At 48.4% G+C, this 24,135-nt stretch overlaps 1 protein-coding gene across 1 annotated transcript in view; it reads left to right on the top strand.

Annotated features, from left to right (window-relative positions):
* Positions 1-10,593: 10,593 nt before the first annotated feature.
* Positions 10,594-24,135, top strand: part of LOC140476010 (polypeptide N-acetylgalactosaminyltransferase 16-like) — a 113,987-nt gene continuing 100,445 nt past the window's right edge. The window contains exon 1 of the mRNA XM_072567914.1: positions 10,594-10,793. Coding sequence (XP_072424015.1) covers positions 10,594-10,793 — 200 coding nt within the window. The remainder of the gene's footprint in view (positions 10,794-24,135) is intronic.

Raw genomic sequence — 24,135 nt, 5'->3', positions numbered from 1 at the left:
TTGCTCTTTGGAGGGTTGGTGTGGACTTGTTGGGCCGAAGGGCCTGTTTCCACACTGTAAGTAATCTAATCTAAATTACACTCCCAGCACCAGTCCTGGATAAGGTTGAGAATCACCCATGGCCTGCACTCCTGTTCCCATGTTGCAGTAGAGCTATGAGAACCTTCCTTACTATTCTCCTTCAGGAATTATGGCTAACATCCTTTCAGGATAGCTGTGAATCACAGTCTATGATGCTCTTTGTGATTGTCCATATTGTTAGTCTGCATAAAGTTTACACTGAGAATTAGGTTATTGTTGAGCCAGATGTCTTAAAGTTGATGTGCAACACTTGTTATTGCCATGGCTGTTATCTTGCTTTTGTATGCACAGATCATCTGGCTTCCGTGCTTACTGATATTTTTGTATTTTACACACACATAACAGACATGGAGCCAGAGGAGGTGGAGGGCATAGGTCTAGGGTGAGAGGGGAAAGGTTTAAAAGGGACCTAAGGGGCAACTTTTTCACACAGAGGGTGGTACGTGTATGGAATGAGCTGCCAGAGGAAGTGGTGGAGGTTGGTACAATTGCAATATTTAAAAGGCATCTGGATGGGTATATGAATAGGAAGGGTTTGGAGGGATATGGGCCGGGTGCTGACAGTAGGGACTAGATTGGGTTGGGATATCTGGTCGGCATGGACAGGTTGGACCGAAGGGTCTGTTTCCGAGCTGTACGCCTTTATGACTCCATCACATAGCACCGACTCCATTACACATGGAGAGTGGCCGAAGATGAAAGGGGTCCCTTTAGTGTCACATTTCGTTATGTCATGCGTCTATCTTAAAGGTGCAGTACCTGCCGTGCGGCCATGAATCTGTGGCATAATACGGCAGTGTGGATTTCAGAAACGTTTGAAAGTTACCCTGCTATGCACCACAAAAGTGGCAAAGTTGAAGAAACAACGCCCATCCAGCAATTTGGTTTCAGAAAACATTGAATCAGTACAACACAGCCGAAGGCTGTTTGACCCACCTCTCTGTTCACATGTCCCTGTATCCTCCTCCCACTTCATTCGTTGACAATAGTTTGAAAGTGTAGAAGCTGTCACAGCTCAGGAGCAGGCCACTCTGCCTATCCTGTGTCTGCTGGTCGGAACATGAGCCCCTCCCGATTCTCCTCCCACTTCTCCAGCTCTAAGTCCGTATCCCCTGGAGGTTATGGGAGTTCAGAGGCAGACCCTGATGCCTTTTAACTGTGTTAACGGTTTCAAGTCTGCCTTTCAGGCACCAGAACGCTTTGGGGAAAATATTGTCCCTCAAGACCTTCTGCCAATCAATTGTAACATATACCCTTGCCCCCCCCCCCCCCCCCCCCCTCTCCCACCCCAAGTCACTGACCGTCCACTCCATCCAGACCACTCCCAACCTTGGACACATCAATCAAATCTCCCCTCCCTCTCATCCTGGGGAGTATAATCCCAGCCTAGCCAGTCTTGCCTCACAGCACCAATTTTTCTCGTCCCAGCAACATCCTGGTCAATCTCCTCTGCCCCCCTCTTGAGTATGCTGTTTTGGTCTCCTGGTCTGAGGAATGTCAGTCTTGCTACGGAGGGAGCCTGGTCAAGGTTCACCGGACTGATTTCCGGCATGGCAGGACTGACATATGAGGAAAGACTAGATCAACCAGGCTGGAATGAGGAGGTGGGGGGAGGATCTCATATAAAATCCTGATGGGACTGGACAGGCTAGATGCAGGGAAAGACGTTCCCAATGTTGGGGAAGTCAAGAACTAGGGGTCGCAGTCTAAGAATAAAGGGTAAGCCATTCAGGACTGAGAATTTCTTCACTCAGAGAGTTGTGAACCTTTGGAATTGTCTACTACGGAAAGCTGTTGGGGCCAGTTTGTTAGGTGTACTCAAGGGGAAGCTGGGCATGGCCCTTGCGGCAAAGGGATCGAGGGGTATGAAAAGAAAGCAGGTTCGGGATGCTGAAGTTGCACGATCAGCCATGACCATATTGAATGGTAGCACAAACTCAAAGGGCCGATTGGCCTACAGCGCCTATTTTCTATGTCTCTATGTAACTCAACTTTGTCAGTAGTCAAGTCGTCGTTTGACCAGTCACTGCTACCATTTGAGTCATGCTAACCTCCCTTGCTTTTGTGTTCTGGACCAGATCTCAGAAGGGGACAGACCCCACCTACTTCTCAAACCACCTTCTCAACTTGCAACCTTCAGGGAACAGTGGGGAACAGCCCTAGCAGCTCCCTCACTTTCTCTCCCTCTGTCCCCACTCTGTTGCGTAGTCCTTCACCTTGTTTGACCTCCTCAGCGGTAGCCAATCACAATCTGTACTCACAATGCACAGCCCAACACTAAATGGGATTCAGCGCTTGGACAGCGTGTACCTAATAATCCCGAGTGCGTGGAGAATTAAGTGGACAACTGATTCAGGAATGTCAGTCAGGCTTGCAGTGTAGTGCAACGACTGAAGGGTACATACATTAATACAAAGGGCCCTGTACTTTGCAAACAGCACGTGTACATACGCTGAGACTGTTTCAACTCAGAATGGGGGATGGCCATTCACTGGTTTCATTGCTCAGGCCAGTCCCTTCACCAGTCAGAGACAACCCACATGGTTTAAGATTTAAACAAAAGCCTAGTAGTTAACTGTTAATCATCACTCACTGCTGTATGGAGTGGGGATTGAACCCTGTATCTCAGACCCAGAGATGGGACAGTGTAGAGTGTGTTTTGCACCTTGCATTTTTCTGATCTAGGGATGGGAGGATATGCTAAAATCTCTGTGTTTTTATTGTGGTGAAATCTCTGGCTTTGGCTTCTGTCTTCCTGCAGCATATGATGTTGCTTTTGAGCTGTGCGGACAGTGAGAGCATTGATTTTTCTCTTTGAAGATGACTCCATCCTTGCTGCTGTATTAATCTCTTTCACCCTCCTGCTGGAATTACCATTCCCTTCATCTCGCGGATAATCAATTCTTCACGGCTGCTAATGATTGTAAGTTTTTGAACAAATTGGCGAGATGTCCCACAGCATTTTGATAGCGCTGATCATATTTCCCCTCAGACCCAACGCTGCTGCAGATTCTCAGTAATGAACTCAGCTCAGTCTTTTCCTGAATGCTGTAATATATTCATGTGCAGGGCCCTGGGCTTTGCAGAAAGCAAGAAAATACCCTCACAGTGTGCCCCGAACAACAGATTGTGGATGTGGGGGTGGGTCCTTCCGAATGCATTCCCCATCGCAATTCCTGGGCCCAATCAGAGCCGACCTGCTTGCGGCATTCTCCATGGTAACAGCTCTGCTGATCAGAGCCCGCTTCCTGAGCCAATCAGCAACTTTTTCTCATGTGGGGAGGCGATGGCCTAGTGGCGTTATCGCTAGACTGTTAATCCAGAAACTCAGCTAATGTTCTGGGGATCCAGGTTCAAATCCCACTGTTGCAGATGGTGAAATTTGAATTCAGTTTAAAAGGAAGAAGCTGGAATTAGGTGTCTAATGAAACCATGGTCGGTTGTCAGGGGGGAAAAAACCCATCTGGTTCACTAATGTCCTATAGGGAAGGAAATCTGTCGTCCTTACCTGGTGTAGCCTGTGTGTGACTCCAGACCCTCAGCAATGTGGTTGACTCTTAACTGCCCTCTGGGCAATTAGGGATGAACAATAAATACTGGCCTTGCCAGAGGCACCCACATCCTGTCAGTGATTAAAACCAGTCCAGTATAAATTGTGATTCCCTCTGAGCTTTGGTATTCTTGCGATTCTGTCCTGATGAGAGCGAGATGAAAAGACTTGACAGCTGGTTTTATTTCCAGCGGTACTCCCAGAGGATTGTGGGAATGGTGGTTGAGAGTTGACTATGACAGCAGAACACCCTTGCGACTTGAGATGATGTCCATAGGCCCGAGAGACAGTAGTCGAGGCCTCGGTTTAACATCTGAGCCTGAAGAGGGCAAGTTGACAGTGTGGTCCTGTGCTCTCGGAGTGCCAGCCTGGAAATTGGTGTTCAAGGCCTGCAGTGTGACATAGTAATGGCTGCCTCTTACAGTGGCTATCCAGTAGGGCTGGGCTGAGGGGGGGGGGGGGGGGGGGAGTGGACTGTATCCTGCCGCAGCACAGAAAGGTGGATGCAGTTAGAGGAGGTTATTGTGAGTGGTCAGTGGGAAGGGTGGAATGGATAGGTGAGTAGGAAGGTGGACAGGTTAGGTCAGGTCAGGGAGGGGTGGGAGCGAGAGGTGGGATAGGGCTGGGGCTGGAGGGATTTTGAAGCTGGTGAATTCGATGTTCTCCAGCTTCTGATTGTCCTCACTCTGACAGTGGAGGAGGGCAAGCATGGGCATGTCGCCAGGGGAGAGGGAGGGCCTCTGCGGAAAATACTATCCCAATCTCCCAATTCCTCCACCTCTGCCGCGTCTGCTCCCAGGATGAGGCGTTTTACTCCAGGACATCCAAGGTATCGTCCCCTCCTCCGTAGTTAAGAACGCCCTCAGCCATATCTCCTCCAGTTCCCACACTCCTGCCCTCAACACCCCTCCTCTCCCCCGACAATGACAATAAGGGTCGAGTCCCCTTAGTCCTCGCATACCACCCCACCAACCTCCAAATCCAATGCATCATCCTCCAACATTTCCGCCACCTACAATCAGACCCTGCCACCAGAAGGATGTTTCCTTCCCCACCGCTGTCGGCTTTCCGCCGGGACCGTTCTCTCCGTGACTCCCTCACCATCTATACATTCCCCGCCAACCTCTCCAGCACACCCAGTTGCCTTTCCCTGCTACCGCAGGAGGTGCAACACCTGCTCCAACGCCTCCCCTCTCCCCTCCGTCCGAGACCCCAAGCAATCCTTCCATACCTGGCAGAGAGTCCCCTGCACTTTGTCCAACCTGATCTACACCATCCATTGCTGTTGATGTGGTCTTTTCTATCCTGAGGAGACCAAATGCAGTCTCAGAGACCACACTGCACTCTGCCCGCATCGTCCTGACCTTCCAGTTGCCATCCATTTTAATCCCCCCGTCCCCCTCACTCCCCCGTTGACATGTCCATCCTTGGTCTCCTCCACTGTCAGAGTAGAAACTGGAGGAATAGCACCTACTATTTCACCTGGGGAAACCTCCAGCCCAAAGGCCTCAATGTTGACTTCTCCGGCTTCAAACACCCTCCACCCCGGCCTTATCCCACGCCCAGCCCCACCCTTCCTTGCTGACCTGACCTAACCTGTCCATTTTCCTACTCCCATATCTGCTCCACCCTGCCCACTGACCAATCACAATAACCCCCTACCTACATCCCACATCACCGTCCCACTCACCTCTCCCTCAGCCCCATCCCCCCCTCCCTCGATTTACGTCTGGGCTCCCCTGCCCCTCCCCAGTCCTGGGGTAATGTTGACCTTCCTGCTCCATGGATGCTGACTGACTTGCTGTGCCTTTTCAGCGTCACATCTATTCACCCAGAGCACAGGAAGGGAATTTTTAACAATTTATTTTTATTCATTCCTGGGAAGAGGGTGTCATTGACTGGGCCAGCACTTATTGCCCATCCCTAATTGCCTAGAGGGCAGTTGAGAGTCAACCGCATTGCCGTGGGTCTGGAGTCACATGGAGGCCAGACCAGGTAAGGATTCCTTCCCTGAAGGGCATTAGTGTCTCAGATGAGTTTATTCGAACAATCAGCAATGGGTTTACGGTCACTCTTAATTCCAGATTTTTATTGAACTCAAATTTCACCATCTGCCACGGTGGCATTTGAACCCAGATCATGAGCTGAGTTTCGGGACTATTATCTTCTGGATTAGTGGTGCTGGAAGAGCACAGCAGTTCAGGCAGCATCCGAGGAGCAGCAAAATCGACGTTTCGGGCAAAAGCCCTGATTCCTGATGAAGGGCTTTTGCCCGAAACGTCGATTTCGCTGCTCCTTGGATGCTGCCTGAACTGCTGTGCTCTTCCAGCGCCACTAATCCAGAATCTGGTTTCCAGCATCTGCAGTCATTGTTTTTACCTTTCGGGACTATTAGTCCAGTGGCAATACCGCTCAGCCATTGCCTCTTCAATGAGAGAAGGACACTTTCAAATACAGCTCTTTGTTTTCCCTTGGTCCATCCTGAGGCCTTTGCAGATGTATGTCTGTTTTGAGAGGAATAATTCCAGAACAGTTGGTTAGTCCAGAGAGAAAGCTTAGATGTTGTGAAACCTGAAAGGGTTCAGAAAAGATTGACAAGGATGTTGCCAGGGTTGGAGGATCTGAGCTATAGGGAAAGGCTGAACAGGCTGGGGCTGTTTTCCCTGGAGTGTTGGAAGCTGAGGGGGGACCTTATGGAGGTTTACAAAATTATGAGGGGCATGGATAGGATAAATAGACAAAGTCTTTCCACTGGGGTGGGGGAGTCCAGAACTAGAGGGCATAGGTTTAGGGTGAGAGGGGAAAGATATAAAAGAGACCTACGGGGCAACTTTTTCACGCACAGGGTGGTACGTGTATGGAATGAGCTGCCAGAGGAAGTGTTGGAGTCTGGAACAATTACATCATTTAAGAGGCATTTGGATGGGTATATGAATAGGAAGGGTTTGGAGGGATATGGGCTGGGTACTGGCAGGTGGGACTAGATTGGGTTGGGATATCTGGTCAGCGTGGACGGGTTGGACCGAAGGGTCTGTTTCCATGTTGTACATCTCTATGACTCTGGATCACTAAAACTTCAATCTTGATCTGCTTGGTGTGTTTTTTTGTCGAAGAAAGAAATGCTTCCAAAACGACGGTATTCCAGAAGGAGCGAGGTAGCTCCCAGCAGTGAGGATTTCTTAACTCTGTGGGCCAACATCCATCAGCACAGAATCAAAGAATTTCTTAATCAGAGACAGATGAGAAGGTTGTCAGGGACAGGAAGAGGTCAGGATGAATCCTGAGTGTAGATGTGGAGAGGGTGTTTCCTGTCGTGAAAGAATATAGGAGGAAGGGCGTGGTCATTGTTTAAAAATAAGTGGACTCCCATTTCAAACAAAGGTGAAGAAAAATGTTTTCTCACAGAGTAAGTCCTTGGATATATCTTGCTGAAAAGACAGCAGTAGCAGATGATTTGACTGCTGTTAAGACAGTGCTAGGTAGATATCTGATTAAGACGGGGGTGATAAGAGGTCATCAGGGGTCGATTGATGTGGTCAGATCCGCCCATCCGCCCAATAGTGGGACAGGCCTGAGGCCCTCTGCTCCTAACTTGTATTTTCTTTTTCGGATAGCTGCTCCAAAGGTTGCTGAAAGTCAGAAGGGGAAGTTAAGGCGGATTTTGTAAGAGAACTTCCTGACGTCCAGGTCCAGGCAGCTGTAGAGGGTTGAGGAAAGTTGGGGGGGACGAGTGAGAAGCTCAGTTGGATCGCACCCTGCAACCGATATGGTTCATTCACATCCCGACGATGGAAATCAAACGCCGTCATGATCAGCTTCTGCGCCGCCCACCGCAGCGAAGAAAAGCAGGCTCTTCCCAATCGCGGCAAAATGCCCCATTTTCTTTCGGCGCTTTATTCCCGCGTCCTGCTCCTGCCGGACCTCCGCTCCCCTCTGTGTTTTCTGTCAGGAGATTTCGGGGCTATACAGACCCGGAGATTAGGGTGTACAAAGCTGGGCCCTCAGGGCCAGGTCTGGACCCTGGCACATATGGGCATGCTGCGATATGCCAGCGTGATCGGCCTGACAGGGAGGCCTGCTCTCTCTCTGTGTAGCTGCCTCACTCCATTGCAATGCTGTATGTTCGACCTGTCTCCCTTTGCAAGCTGATTAATCCCTGACAAAGCAGGCTTTTAATTCTTTGGCTTCCATCCACTTGCTTGTTACAAACAGCTTTAGGTTATGTTTGCTGGAAATTAAACCCCAGCTGCCTTTTTCAGTGAGGCATCAACAGGCCACAGTTTGCACTAACTCAGTCCTTTCCGCTTCCCCTGTGCTGCCTGCTTTGTCTCACTAAGTGTTCTGACGGAACCTCAGTGGTAAAAGGTCTGGTCTGTTGTCCCTCTCTGGCCTCACCCCTCCCTATCGCGGCCATCAAATATCTTGAGGCAAAAAAACAGTTCAGCAAAACGGCTATGGATCTCGTGTGCTGTCTCTCTTTCGCTCTCTCGGTTTGCGTGATTATTTGGATAGGAATGGTGTGCAGGGATGTAGGCGGGAGATTTGCACTAGGGAATGGGCTCGATGCAGTTATAATGGGCTGAACGGCCTCCTCCTGGAGTGCCAGAACAATTCTGTTATCTTGCACTGAACCAACTAAATGCTGGAGATAACAACGGGCCAGGCTCACACACATGGAGAGAAAGCAAGCTGTTTCGAGTCCAGATGACTCTTCATCACAGCTGTCTGCCTGAGCCTCGCCACACTCCGAGATGTCTGCTCTGCTCCAATTCCAATCACTTTCCCCTCCTCCCCGAATCCCATCACTCTACTGCCTGAGGTGCTAAGTGCTGGAATTCCCTTCCTCAATCTCTCTCTCTCTCTCTCTCTCTCTCGCCATGAAACTTGAAACTCTATACCTCTTTGACCGTGCTCTAAAGTTCCCTTTTTGAGCCTGGGTGTCAAACCCTATCTGGCAACGCCCCCGGAAAGTGCCTGGAGATGTGTTTTGCCGCTCCGCGGGGTGCCACATAAAGGCAGTGTTGTTGTTGTTGTTGTTGTCCGAGGCTCCTGCCGAAGGGCAAGATCGAACGGCTGAGCTCATCGCGAGCACAGTGAAAGCAAAAAAAAACCACTCTTTTATGGTTTTCATTGGCAGAGATGAGTCAATTCACACTGGACCTATCTGAGGTTTTCCACTTGTTAAACGATGCAGGGTTTTTGTACATCTCATCCCTGGAGAGCAGTCAGCAAGAAAGCCTGCGCTATGTGCTTGCCAAAGGACATGGCTGTATAATTTGTACCATTCCTGTATAAATTTCCACATGAAACCTCTCTACATAAGTACCTTAAACCTCTCCCATCTCAACCTTAGTTGCTTGACCTTCCTGTGCTGTTCTGTCAGATTATGACTGACCTTCACCCCATGTAGCTGCCTTTGATTTGTAACCGTCATTACTCTTATACAAAAGATCAATCTCAGATGTGGAAGGTTCAATTTCCTCTCAAACTCAAACAGTCCCATTCGGAAGCATGAGGGAGGGTGTGTCTCAGAGAAGCCTGCAAAATTCCCGAGGGTCAAATTTTTCGCATAGAGTCAAGGTCTTTTCCCTGGGCTGGGGGGAGTCCAAAACTAGAGGGCTTAGGTTTAAGGTGAGCGGGAAAAGGTTTAAAAGGGAACGAAGGGGCAACTTTTTCACTCAGAGGGTGGTGCGGGTATGGAACGAGCCACCAGAGGAAGTGGTGGAGGCTGGTACACTGACAGAATTTAAAAGATGTTTGCGCAAGTACATGGTGAGGAAAAGTTTAGAGGGATATGGGCCAAATGCAGGCAAATGGGATTAGGAAACCAGGCCAGTATTAACGAATTGGACTGAAGGGTCTCTTTCCATGCTGTATGACTCTTAAGAGTAGTCAAGCTAAAGGCAGGGAGGAAGCTCCTGATGGTCAGAGAGTCCAAGGGGTAACAGTTTAAGGTTACAGGTTAGGCAATTTAATACTGAGATGAGGAGAAAAGTCTTCATCCAGAGAGAAGTGAGCCTACCACAGAAAGCAGTTGAGGCTAGAACATTCAAGGAGTTAGATCGAGTGCTTAGGGATCAACGTTACGGGGAGAAGGTGGAAACAGGGGACTGAGTTGGATGACCAGCCGTAATCCTAGTGAATGGCAGAGCAGGCTTGAAGGGCCGAATGGCCACCTCCTGCTCCTCTTCCCGACGGTGACAGCATTTTTCAGCGTGAGGAGTTTTAGAATTCCGTGTCCTGGTTGAGTGAAGGAGTGTTTACTGAGCTTTTCCCTGAATGGATGACAGCTTTCATTGCAAGGTTGAAGTCCCCCTTGATATGGGCTCCTCCTCCAGTCTCCCTCCCTCTCTGTGTCGACCTCAATTGACTTGTTCAATCAGATCATGCCTTCGGTCCTCGGTGTTTCAGGCAGCAGAAACCTGGTCTGTGCAGTGTGACACCTTAACCCTGGTCTCCTTCAGATATCCAACCAACACTCCAATCCAAAGTGGGGGGTGGGGGGTGGGGGGGGGAGGGGGGGGATAACCCCAAAGGATTTTTAACCCGTCGTTTTGGCCATGATTACGTGCTTTGGTCCGTCCCATATTTTGCACTGGATGTCATTGGCGAATACCCCAATTGTGAGGATACAGACGGAAATCCCAGTAATTCCATCTGGAGATAGTAGGTAAAAGGTTGCTCCTGGTCTGGCTCCCAATATGCACCCCTCCACCCCCCTCCCCCCCCCCCACCACCACCACCACCAGGACATGATATTAAAAAGAAGGCCATTGATCCATCCAATCTGCAGGTGTAACCATGTGGTGATTGACTGGGCAAAGTCAGTCGAAGGCAGGAAGGGGTGAAGGTGGGCACTGAAGGATATGCCAGGCATTTCTGACTCCACTCTGAGGCGGAAACTACGTTTCAGAAAAGGACAGGAGAGGGTGGGATTGAGGCTGTGGGCAGGAGCTGGAGAAATGACCGTCTTGCTTCTGTTCCAGGTGACCAGGCCGCCGTGGCTCGATGGGGCTCACGCGCAGGCCTTTGACGAGAAGGCCTACCTCTTGAGCAAGACCCTCAAGCCCGGCGACGATCCTTACGGATGCCACGCCTTCAACCAGCAGGAGAGTGACCGGCTCCCCAGTGACCGAGCAATCCGGGACACCAGGCATTACAGGTAGCCAGGGGCACCCACACCACACACCCGCCCCTCCCCCCCCAACATGTCGGCCAGTGTCACCATGACGACCTTGGGCCCAATCCTCAGGGAGGGGTTTTATCAGTGGCGTGGGAGCTGAAAGGAAAAACATCGTGCGACCTCCCCCGTTCACTAACAGCACCTCCTCCCCAGCGCAGCTCCTTCCTCCCCCTTCTCCAGGAAAGGCTGACTGTAATGGACTGTGATGCCTCCCCCAGTTGAACAGCAGTCACCCCGCAGGATGACTCAGGATGGATGGCCTGGGACTGGAGAGTCACCTGGGCCTGGGGAAATGTATCCTGGGGGTGGGTTCGAGGGAGAAGGTAAGAAAGATGTCAATCGGGGTTAGGGGGGGGAGGAAATGTCATGCCCCCCCCTCCACACAGTCTCGGCAGGGACTAAAGCACTCGGTGGGAATGTTTCAGTGAATGTTTGAAGCATTGGTGGGATAAATGAGAGGTTTTTTTCTCCCGTTGTGTGAAGTTGGTTGAGGGGTAAAGAGTCCAGGATGTTCAAGTGAGCTTGTGGTTGAAGATTCTCTCCAGCAAGTGGGGGCCTGGGTGGGGGAAGGGGCTGAAGTGGAGCTGTTTGTACCCAGCAGGGATTGAGCTGAGAGATTTTCTGGCTGTAACTGTCTGGGACATTTGGGAGATCTGAAGGATGCTGTGTTTTTTTAAAATGGTGTTCAAGCGCATGCCAAGGGCTGAGGAACATCTGTGCGTTCACCGGGCCTGGTACCTGGGGAAACAGCTCATAATGTCTGAATGTTAGCACCGCTTTGGAACACTGTGTGTCGGGAATTGGGAATCTTCCTCTCTGTACAGGAACAGCAGCAGGGTGTGGACACATCTGCAGTTTATCAGGGTGACCATGGGAGGAAACTTCAGGCCTCCTGCAGGTCACGGAGTGAAGCCTCACGAACATGTTTAACCAGAGGGAGCAGTCCCTAAGACACACTCACACAGATGTATACTGACTCACACATGTAGATATACGTTCACTCACACAAACATACTCTCTCACACCCTCACTCACCCACACACTCTCACACACATACACACAGAGATGTACAGTCATTCTCTCACATAAAGAGCAGATAAACACTCTCTCACATGCACTCACACATACACTCATACTCATTCACATAAACACACATTCTCTCTCACATATGGAGCAGATAAACACTCTCTCTCTCATGCACCCACACACTCAGAGATGTACACTCATTCTCTCTCACATATAGAGCAGATAAACTCTCTCACAATCACTCACACATAAATACATGCTCACACACACACACACACACACACATATACACACACACACACACAATTACTCACTTGCACACAGATACACAATCACTCTCATACATAGATGCTCACTCATTCTCTCTCTCACACACACACCCATCTCTGTAATCCTGTACTGCGTATCTCATTGGAGAAAGTGAGGACTGCGGATGCTGGAGATCAGAGCTGAAAAATGTGTTGCTGGAAAAGCGCAGCAGGGTCAGGCAGCATCGAAGGTGCAGGAGAATCAATGTTTCGGGCATAAGCCCTTCTTCAGAAGGGCTTATGCCCGAAATGTCGATTCCCCTGCTCCTTGGCCTGCTGCGCTTTTCCAGCAACATATTTTTCACCTCTGTATGTCTCATTGGCCAATCCACTTAGCCTGCACACTATGGGCAATTTAGCATGGCCAATTCACCTGACCTGCACATCTTTGGACTGTGGGAGGAAACCGGAGCACCCGGAGGAAACCCACGCAGACACGGGGAGAATGTGCAAACTCCACACAGTCAGTCACCTGAGGGGGGTATTGAGCCTGGGTCCCTGGTGCTGTGAGGCAGCAGCGCTAACCACTGAGCCACCGTGCCATCCCTAAGTATGGGGAGAGGAACTGCAAAGATGGGGTCACGGGAGGGGAGCAGTTAAGGGCTGCAAAAGTAGGGGCAAGACAGGCAGGAAAAAAGAACAAAGAACATTAGAGCACAGGGAACAGGCCCTTCGGCCCTCCAAGCCTGCGCTGATCCAGATCCTCTATCTAAACCTGTCGCCTATTTTCTAAGGGACTGTATCCCTCTGCCCCCTGCTCATTCATGTATCTGACTAGACACTATCATTCCCGTCCCGACCACCTCCGCTTGCAATGTGTTCCAGGCTCCCACCACCCTCTGCATAAAGAACTTTCCACGTATATCTCCCCTAAACTTTTCCCCTTTCACTTTGAACTCGTGACCCCTAGTAATTGAGTCCCCCACTCTGGGAAAACGTTCCTTGCTATCCAACCTGTCTATACCTCTCATGATTTTGTAGCCCTCAATCAGGTTCCCCCCTCAATCTCCATCTTTCTAATGAAAATAATCCTAATTTACTCAACCTCTCTTCATAGCTAGCACCCTCCATACCAGACAACGTCCTGGTGAACCTCCTCTGCGCCCTCTCCAAAGCATTCACATCCTTTTGGTAATGTGGCGACCAGAACTGTATGCAGTATTCCAAATGTCGCTGAACCAAAGTCTTATGCAACTGTAACATGACCTGCCAACTCTTGTACTCAATAGGCAAAAGTGAGGACTGCAGATGCTGGAAATCAGAGTCTAGATTAGAGTGGTGCTGGAAAAGCACGGCAGGTCAGGCAGCATCCGAGGAGCAGGAAAACCGATGTTTCGGGCGAAAGCCCTTTATCAGCATTCCTGATGAAGGGCTTTTGCCCGAAACGTTGATTTTCCTGCTGCTCAGATGCTGCCTGACCTGCTGTATTTTTCCAGCACCACTCTAATCTAGACTCTTGTACTCAATACCCCATCCAATGAAGGAAAGCATGCCATATGCCTTCTTGACCACTCTACTGATCTGCGTTGCCACCTTCAGGGTACAATGGACCTGAACACCCACACCTCATTGTACATCAATTTTCCCCAGGACTTTTCCATTTACCGTATAGTTCGCTTTTGAATTGGATCTTATACAAAATGCATCACCTTGCATTTGCCCGGATTGAACTCTATCTGCCACATTTCTGCCCAACTCTCCAATCTATCTAGATTCTGCTGTATTCTCTGACAGTCCCCATTCACTATCTGCTACTCCACCAATCTTCGTGTCAACTGCAAACTTGCTAATCAGACCACCTATACCTTCCTCCAGGAAGGTTACCGAGGCCAGCAAAGGGCAGGGGGTAGCAGCAAAAGGGAGAAAAGGTCACCAAACTCAGCACATGAAAACCGAGCTGTGAATATTCCTTGCAAATTAGGAGAGAGTGTCAGGATTGATGTTGCAGGAGTTCAGGAGCTACTGCATGGAGGGAGAATGTGGTGATATAGATATGATGAATGCTGTGTCAATAGTTTCATTTCATAAAGATGTACATTTATGTGTTGCCACACCTTGCATGCTATGAACTACTGGCGGTGTAGCAACAGAGTTTAGTTTTGACTTCATTACTCCGTGGCATATAGGGTGTGGTGGCTTTTCAATGTGGACCTGTGTGTCAGTTATTTTTTTAAAGCAGTTTTTGTTGCTAAATTATGCCTGTACCTTTTGTTGATGTAACGATGGCACAGTGGTTAGCCCTACTGCCTCACAGCATCAGGGTCCCAGGTTCGATTCCAGCCGCAGGCGACTGACTGTGTGGAGTTTGCACATTCTCCCCGTGTCTGCGTGGGTTTCCTCCGGGTGCTCCGGTTTCCTCCCACAGTCCAGAGATGTGCAGGTCAGGGTGAAGAGGCCATGCTCAATTGCCCCTAGTGTTAGGTGCATCAGTCAGAGGGAAGTGGGTCTGGGTGGGTTACTCTTCAGAGGATCAGTGTGGACTTGTTGGGCCGAAGGGCCTGTTTCCACACTGTGGGGATTCTAATCTATTGTGGTATCCAGGAAATGAATGCTTTCCTTGCGCGTTGTGGCTTTAAGATTAATAAAGTATTGATAATTATTGGGAGTATTGATGAATTCATCTCATTCTGCTTCTATTGATTCCAGCCTCGGCTGACTGTCTGTGTGGAGTTTGCACATTCTCCCCGTGTCTGCGTGGGTTTCCTCCGGGTGCTCCGGTTTCCTCCCACAGTCCAAAGATGTGCAGGTCATGCTAAATTGCCTATAGTTTCCAAAGTGGATTGACCATGGGAAGAGTAGTGTTGTGGAGATAGGATGGCTGGGATGGTCTGGATTCCTCACGTCACACAAGTACAGTAGACATTGTTATTAAGTGACTGTATCACCTGATGAATGAGTTCATAAGTGTAGAATAAAAAGGCAGAGGATAGGAAAACTGCCAATGTAACATCTTTATTTAGAAAGGAAAGGAGCAAAACATCAAGTAACCATAGGGTAATTAGCTTCATGTTGGTTATTAGGAAAATGTCTATTATAAAGGGTGTAAATACGTTATCTGAATATGTAGAGTTGGCATGGCTGCATGAAGGGAAAATCATAACTGAAAAATTTATTTGAACTCTTTGAGGATCAATAAAGGAGAAGGAGTAGATGTAATATATTTGGATTTTCAAAAGGCATTTGATAAGGCTTCATACATTGGGTTACTTAATAAGATCAGAGTCCATGGTGTTGGGGAGAGAGTGAGGACTGCAGATGCTGGAGATCAGAGCTGAAAATGTGTTGCTGGAAAAGTGCAGCATCCAAGGAGCAGGAGAATCGACGTTTCGGGCATAAGCCCTTCTTCATGGTGTTGGGGCAGTGTACTCAAATGGATGGAGGATTGGCTATAACTGATAGAAGACAACATGTTGAGAGAAGGGGGGCATTTTCAAGATGGCAACCTGTAGCCAGTGGATGCAGCAGGGGGCAATGCTGGGGCCGCATTTATGTACAACATATTTCAATGACTTGGTTAGGGAAAGGAAATGTACGGTACACCAGGTGATACAAAAATAGGTGGGAAGGCAAGTGGTAAAGAATGACATAGAATCTGCAAAGGGGTGTAGGCAGGTCAAGTGAGTGGGGCAGAAACTTGGCAGATGGATAATAATGTGGTAAACTCTGAGGTTGTGCACTTTGGCAGGAATAGTCTATGATTCTATGATAATAATAGAGGAGCTGGATATTGTTTAAACGGAGAAGGACTGCTGAAAGAACAGAGGGATTTAGAAGTCATTGTGAATAGATCATAAAAACACCAGCACCCAAGCTTAGGGAGGGCAAATAGACTGTTGGGCTTTATTTCAAAGAAAATGGAGTATTACAGCAGGGAGATTTTATTACAAGACACTAGTCAGACCCCAGCTGGAATGCCGTGAACAGTTTTTGGTGTTGTATCTGATGAAACATATTATGGCATTGGAGGTAGTCCAGAGAAAGCTCATTCGGCTGATCCCGGGTATGGAGGGACTATCTTATGCAGACAGGTTTAGGAAGTTGGGCCTGTATGCGTTGGATTTGAGAAGAATGAGAGGCGACCTTATTGAAACATATAGATTTCTTTGTGGAGAGATGCGGAAAGGTGGGGAGAGTCAAGGAGCAGAAGGCGTCATCTCGGAATAAGGGGTCACACATTTCAGGCAGAGACAAAGTGGAATTTCTTCTCTCGAGACGGGGGTGAATCTGTGGAATTCTGCCGAGACTGAGTCAAACTGAGGACGGAGTTTTAATCAGTAAGGGAATCGTGGGTTGTGGGGAAGAGGCGGGAAAGTGGAGCTGAGGGTTATCAGATCAGATCTTACTGAATAGCAGAGCAGACTCGATGGGCTGAGTGGCCTACATCTTCTCTCTACATCTTAGGGATTTACACGCTTTGGAGGAGTGTAGGAGACTCTGCCCGCTATGATCCATCATATTCTTAATGTCTCATTAAAGGATATGGTTTCTCTGCATTAACCGACTAAAACAGAATAAAAGTCGGGGCCAGAGCTTTTCAGTGTTGTAAGTAAAGTGCGCATTCTGACATGCCGGTGTTGAATGTGGTGTCTTTGAGAGGAGACGCAGAACCCGGCCCTGTCTACCAGGCTAGCAGGTGTGAAGAATTCTATGACCCTCTGGAAACAAGGCAGTTTTTAAAACATTTGATGATGGGACAAGGGTGTCAGTGACTGTTCCAACATTTATTGCCCCTCTCCAGTTGCTCTTGAGACAGTGAACCCACTGCTGAGTAAAACAAATCCTCTTTCTCTGTCATCCTTCTCTCTCAAATTCCATATTTCTCCCGATGTCTCAAGACAAACAGAACCAGCAGAGTTAAATCATCCTTTTCTGGCAGTTTTGAAGCCGTCCCCCAATTTTTCTCTCTGTGTAACGTTCATCCAACTCCCGTTGCCGAGCAACCACCATCTGGTAATCGCCATGGTAATATCGTCAGGTCAGTGGTTGTCATGGTACCGAGTAGCTTGCTTGTCATTGCAAACTCATAAACCTTCACGCTGCCCACGTCCGTCCACTCCGCCAATTCCAAACAAATCTTCCCTAGATATCCGTACTTTGTGGAGGATTTAATTATGTCTTCACCTTTCCTCCACCATCCCTCGTGATCTCAGACTGAGTGACTCCAGTGAATCAATATTTACCAACGAGGTTGTAGAAACAGGGGTAGTAATCTTCAGAGTGGACAAGAGATTGAATCAAGGTGTTAGAATCATCCAATCTGTTTAGGCCCACTGAGTCTGCCCTGACTCCCCCCCCCCCCCCCCCCCCCCCCCCCGCCTCCCCCCCAAAGAACGTCCACCCTCCTATCCCTATAACCCTACATTTATCACGGCCAGTTCACCTAACCTGCACATCTTTGGACTGGAGCTCCTGGGGGAGACTCACGCAGACATACAGAGAATGTGCAAACTCCATGCAGACAGTCTGTAATCTTTCTCTCTCAAATTCCATATTTCTCCTAAAGTCTGAGTCACCTGAGGGTTGAATCAAAGCCGGGTCCCTGGTGCTGTGAGGCAGTAGTACTAACCATAGTACATCCAGCCAAACCATTCTCCCTGGCAAGGGAAGGTTAGGAGGTGATGGACGAGTGGTATTAGTGTCGAGAGTGTGGTGCTGGAAAAGCACAGCAGGTCAGGCAGCATCCGGGGAGCAGGACTTTTCGGGAGAAAGCCCTAGATCAGGAAATGGTATTAGTGCCAGATTATTAAATCAGAAACCACAATAAAATAGCAGATGGTGGAATTTGAATTCAATACCTGGAATTAAGAGTCTGATAATGACTGGATTTACAAGGAAGTTGCCAGGGTCGGAGGATTTGAGCTAAAGGGAGAGGCTGAACAGGCTGGGGCTGTTTTCCCTGGAGCATCGGGGTGACCTTATAGAGGTGTACAAAATCATGAGGGGCATGGAGAGGATAGATATACAAGGTCTTTTCCCTGGGGTGAGGGTGTCCAGAACTAGAGGGCATAGGTTTAGGGTGAGAGGGGAAAGATATAAAAGAGACCTAAGGAGCAACTTTTTCACACAGAGGGTGGAATGAGCTGCCAGAGGATGTGGTGGAGGCTGGTACAATTGCAACTTTAAGAGGCATTTGGCTGGGTATATGAATAGGAAGGGTTTGGAGGGATATGGGCCGGGTGCTGGCAGGTGGGACTAGATTGGGTTGGGATACCTGGCCGGCATGGACGGGTTGGACCGAAGGGTCTGTTTCCGTGCTGTGCATCTCTATGACCGTGAATCGATTATCAGAAACCCCATCTGGTTCCCTAATGCCTTTCAGGTCAGGGGATCTGCCATCCTTTCCTGGTCTGGCCCACATGTGATTCCAGACCCACACAGCAAGGCGTGGTGACCTTGTGGGCATTAAGAATGGGTAATAAATGTTCAGTGAAGTCCAAATCTCCTGAACGAATGTTAAAAAAAGGTGCCAGAAGAAGCCACACTGTAATGGGGGGGGGGTTGGAAGGAGGAAATGGAGAGAGTTCGGTTTCGCTTTTCACTGGGCGAGTTGATGCCATCTGGAATCTTCCGCCTGGAAGCAGATTCAACAAGCGACAGAAATTGGGTTGAGGAATCCTTTGCAGGTCTACGATGCCAAAGGTGGGTGGGTAACTCTTTCAGACAGGCCTGTACCACATTCAGTTCCATGAAGACGTTGCTGGAGGTTTTCTGAGCCGCAGATTTCTTTGGAACTGCAGTTTCTGTCAGAGTGGCTAACATAGCCACGTCGAAAATGTGAAACAACGGAAAGTGAAGTGTTGGAATGAAGGAATAATTTGTTCACTACTGCGATCAATCTCCGTTGTTCAGGCTACGACAGACCCAGACTTGAGCTGGGGAAACCCTTTCCCGGCCTGGTCTAAAGTCACTGCTCTCTACTGAGCAAGTTACCCTCACCGCGTTAAATCGTGCTTACCCTGTACCCATTGTGTTGCCATTTTGGGTGGAGGTTTTGGCCAGCCCTGAGCATCATGGGTTTAGGAAGGAAGGTGGAAGGCAGGGTTCAGGAGCATGGTTACAGGGACGAAGAATTTGAGTTACGTGGATGAAGTCAGGGCTCTTTTCCCTGGGGGGGGGAGAAGAGAGGTTAGAAACTGGGGGAGGAGCTGGACTGTGCCCATTTCCGTAAGGATGAAGAAGCACTGGGTGCTAATTTAAGGTCATTGAGAAAAGGCATACGGTGAAACAGGTGTACCTGGACGGAGTGGTGGGGATGGGTATGTGACGAGGATGCTCAGCTGGTTCAGTCACAGTCTTCAGAACGTGGAACTGGATTATTATACAGCACGGAAACCAACCCCTTGGTCCAACCAATCCACGCCAACCGTCTTCCCCAAACTACATTGGGTCCACCTGCCTGCGCTTGGCCCAAACATTTCCCATTCATGATCTTATAGAACATCAAACATAGAACATTCCAGTGCAGTACAGGCCCTTCAGCCCTCGATGTCGGTCCGACCTGTGAAATCAATCTGAAGCCCATCTAACCTACACTATTCCATTTTCATCCATCTGTTTATTCAATGACCATTTAAATACCCTTAAAGTTGGCGAGTCTACTACTGTTACAGGCAGTGCATTCCACACCCTTACTACACTCTGAGTAAAGAACCTACCTCTGACACCTGTCCTATATCCACCACCCCTCAATTTAAAACTATGCCCCCTTGTGCTAGCCACCACCATCCGAGGAAAAAGGCTCTCCCTGTCCAACCTATTTAACCCTCGGATTATCTTATATGTCTCAATTAAGTCACCTCTCAACCTTCTTCTCTCTAACGAAAACACCCTTTCCTCATTCGACCTTCCCTCCATACTAGGCAACATCCTGGTAAATCTCCTCTGCATCCTTTCCAAAGCTTCCACATCCTTCCTATAATACAACGATCAGAACTGTATGCAATACTCCAAGTGCGGCCGCACCAGAGTTTTGTACAGCTGCAGCATAACCTTGTGGCTCCAAATCTCAATCCCTCTGCTAATAAAAGCTAACACACCGTACGCCTTCTTAACAACCCTATCAACCTGGGTGGCAACTTATCCAAATGTCTTTTCAATGTTGTAACTCTGTCCACATCCACCACTGCTGCTGGAAGTTCATTCCACACACCAACCACTCTATCTGATGATGAAATATTTGCAAGCCATTGGGAAAAGGGCAGAGGGCAGTAGGACGAGGGGAGTTTCTTTTGCAGAGTGCTGGTATGGAGGTGGTGGGTTGAATGGCTTCCTTTGTCATTGTGAGCGTTTGGTGTTCCCACGACTCAGGGGTTTCAGAGCAGGTTTTTAGACACTCAAGGAGCAGATGACAGTTGGAGAACTCAGTGAAACTGACACTTCCACGTCAGGTTTCAGGGCACGTAGGTGTGGTTAACCCGTGAATCTTTCCCTGTGTAATCAGGGAGTAATTCTCTGGACTGTCACCCATGGAGTTATAGAGTCATACAGTGCATAAACTGACCCTTCGGCCCATCTAGTCCACACTGACCATCATCCCAACTGAGCTACTCCCACCTGCCGGCACTTGGCCCATATCGCTCCAAACCTTTCCTATTCATGTCCTTATCCAAATGTCTTTTAAATGTTGTACTTATACCCACATCCGCCACTCCCCTCTGGAAGTTCATTCCAAACACAAATTGCCCTCTGTATGGAAAAAAAATTACCCCTCGTGTCTTTTTGAAAATTCATGTGGAGGATGGTGTGTGTATGGAATGAGCTGCCAGAGTGAGTGGTGGAGACTGGTACAATTACAGCGTTTAAAAGGCATCTGGATGGGTATATGAATAGGAAGGGTTTGGAGGGATAAGGGCCGGGTGCTGGCAAATAGGACTAGATTGATTTAGGATAGCTGGTCAGCATGGGCGAGTTGGGCCAAAGGGTCTGTTTCCGTGTTGTACATCTCTATGACTCTATTCAGTACCCTGAGCCTGCTCCACCATTCGACATGATCATCACCGAGCTAATCCTGGCCTCAACCCCACACCCCTGCCCGCTCCCCGTAACCCTCCAGTCCATTGCTAATTAAAAATCTGTCACTCTCCTCCTCAAATTTATTTCATGTACCAGCAGCTACTGCACTCTGAGGTAGTGAATTCCTCTGATTCACGATCCCTTGGAGAGACGTGATTCCTTCTAATCTCTGTTTGAAATCTGCTGCTCCTCATCGTGAAACTGTAACCCCTCATCCTCTATTGCCTCATCTGAGGAAACGACCTCTCCACGACTGCTTTATCAATCCCCTTTAGCATCTTGCATTTAGCAATTAGATCGTCTCTCATTCTTCTAAGCACCAGAGAGTCTAGGCTTAGACTGCTCAGTCTCTCTGCGTAAGACAAATCCCTCATCTCTGGAATTAATCGAGTGAACTTCCTGTGAACTGCCTCCTATACATCTACATGTGAGATACAAAGTAGTTCCTCATAACAAACTCCATATGCTAAAAGGCTGGCTTTGAACTACAGTGAGAGTGTTACTTGCTAAGTAAAGATACAGCTAACCTTTATCATTGGCCTCAGTATAAGGAACACTTGTGTTTGCAAAAAAAAATGTACTTTATTCATAAGTTATCTATAAGTGTCATCAGATTGATTTGTGGGATGGTAGGACTTATGTATGAAGAGAGAGTGGATTGGTTGGAACTATATGGGTGGCACGGTGGCTCAGTGGTTGGCACTGCTGCCTCATAGCACTAGCATCCCAGGTTCAGTTCCAGTCCTGGGTGACTGTGTGGAGCTTGCACATCCTCTCCGTGTCTGCGTGGGTTCCCTCCGGGTGCTCCGGTTTCCTCCCACATTCCAAAGATGTGCAGGTCAGGGTGAATCAGCCGTGCTTAATTGACCATGGTGGGAGGTGCATTAGTCAGAGGGAAGTGGTGTGGACTTGTTAGGCTGAAGTGCCTGTTTCCACACTGTCGGGAATCGAATCCAATCTAATCCATATACCCTGGAGTTGAGAAGGGATCTCATAGAAAATGTATAAAATTTGAACAGGACTAGACATAGTAAATGTGGGAAGGGTGTTCCCAATGACCAGGGGAGTCCCAGACTGGGGTGGGGTGGGGGGGAAGGGTGGTCACAGGCTCAAGATACAGGATAGCCCATTTAGGACTGAGATGAGGAGACATTTCTTCACCCAGAGAGAGGTGGAATTCTCTGCCACAGAAAGCAGTTGAGGTGAAAACATTGAATGTTTTCAAGGAGGAGTTGGCTCTAGTTCTTAGGGCGAAAGGGATCAAAGGGTATGGGGGGGGAAGCGAGAACCAGAGACTGAGATGCATGCTCAGCCACAATCATGTTGATGGCGGAACAGGTCTGAAGGGCTGAATGGCCTGCTCCTTCTATTTTCTATGTTTCCAGGTTTCTGCAGTACAGAATAGTTCGAGTACAGAAAAAACAATAAAATTGTCACATTCCTCATTTACATATTTCACTCTTATGTTCATGAATCCAAATACAAAGTTGGAACATTTAATATGTATGATCAGAAATTATTTACATTCCAATGCAAGCTAGTTCTATATTTTGGCAAACCCTTGGCATATCCCAGTAGAAAGACCTCCGTCCCCATGTAGTTTTGGAGAGACCTAAACAATGCTGTACATTATCAGTGTCCCCTCGGCAGACTGAGGTATTGATTAATCACCTTCAACTCAGCAAATGAGGAAGCTACGACTTGTGCCCAGTTAAATAAATCACTGTCCCTTGCTCACTGACCACCCCTTGGCCGACAATCTGGCAATCGCTCACTTCGAAAGTTCTCGTCTTCTTTTTTAGAAAAATGCCACATATGTTTTTAATTTTTTTTCCTTGCAGTTTCATAGAGATAATTTCATCGAATCCCTACAGTGTGGAAACAGGCCATTTGGCCCAATAAGTCCACACCAACCCTCCAAAGAGTATCCCACCCAGACCCATTCCCCAACCTCTCTACATTTTTCCCCCAACTAATGCACCGAACCTACACACCCCTGAACGCGATGGGGTAATTTAGCACGGCCAATTCACCCTAACCTGCACATCTGTGGGAGGAAACCGGAGCACTCAGAGGAAACCCACTCGGACACGTACCAACAGATTGAAGAATTGCCTTTCCCTGCAGTTATTAGAATTCTGAATGGACCTTTCAAACTTTAAAATTAATACTGATTTCATTCTTTGTGCAAACTGAACACAGCCAGTCGCCCGGCGCTGGGATCGAACCTGGGTCCCTGACGCTGTGAGTTGTGCACAGCTGATTTGTTTCAGTCCTTGCGTGATTGTCTTTGGCTTGTTTTGTGGTTTCAGGGCTTTTAGGGGGGATTGACACCTTGCCTCCTTACCTCTGTCATCTTCTCCAGCCCGATAACTCTCTGAGGTATGTGCGTTCTTTGAATTTGGTCAGCTTGGATGCTTGTGATTATTAACCCCACACAGCAATAGCCTGTGCCTTCAGCTGTACTGGGGACCCGAACTGTGCAATTCCTTCCTTAACCATCTCTTCCATGCCTTAAGATGCTCTCAGATAGCTGTGTCCATCTGTCCTGATACCACTTTATGTGGAGAAAGTGAGGACTGCAGATGCTGGAGATCAGAGCTGAAAATGTGTTGCTGGAAAAGCGCAGCAGGTCAGGCAGCATCCAAGGAGCAGGAGAAGCGACGTTTCTGAAGAAGGGCTTATGCCCGAAACTTTATGTGGATCAGTGTCAGACTTTAGATAATAAGTTCCTGTGAAGCAATTTTGATGGCATTAAATGAATAACTTTAAATACATTTTGTTTTATTGAGTGAACCACGATAACCCTGTATAGTTTGATCAATGTTCCTATATTGGCCTGGGATGGGTGCTCTTGTAAAGTTTAGTTTGTCATCGATTCTGGAAGAGGTCACTGTTCACAGACTTTTGGAACCTTGCAGCAGTGTGTTTTAAGAGATTTGTGCACGCACGCAATAAAAATCTTTTCGTTTATT

Source organism: Chiloscyllium punctatum, chromosome 4, assembly GCF_047496795.1.
Source record: "Chiloscyllium punctatum isolate Juve2018m chromosome 4, sChiPun1.3, whole genome shotgun sequence".
NCBI classification, from domain to species: domain Eukaryota; kingdom Metazoa; phylum Chordata; class Chondrichthyes; order Orectolobiformes; family Hemiscylliidae; genus Chiloscyllium; species Chiloscyllium punctatum.
The sequence above is the reverse complement of the archived record's forward strand: the minus strand, read 5'-3'. Positions and strand labels throughout refer to the sequence as shown.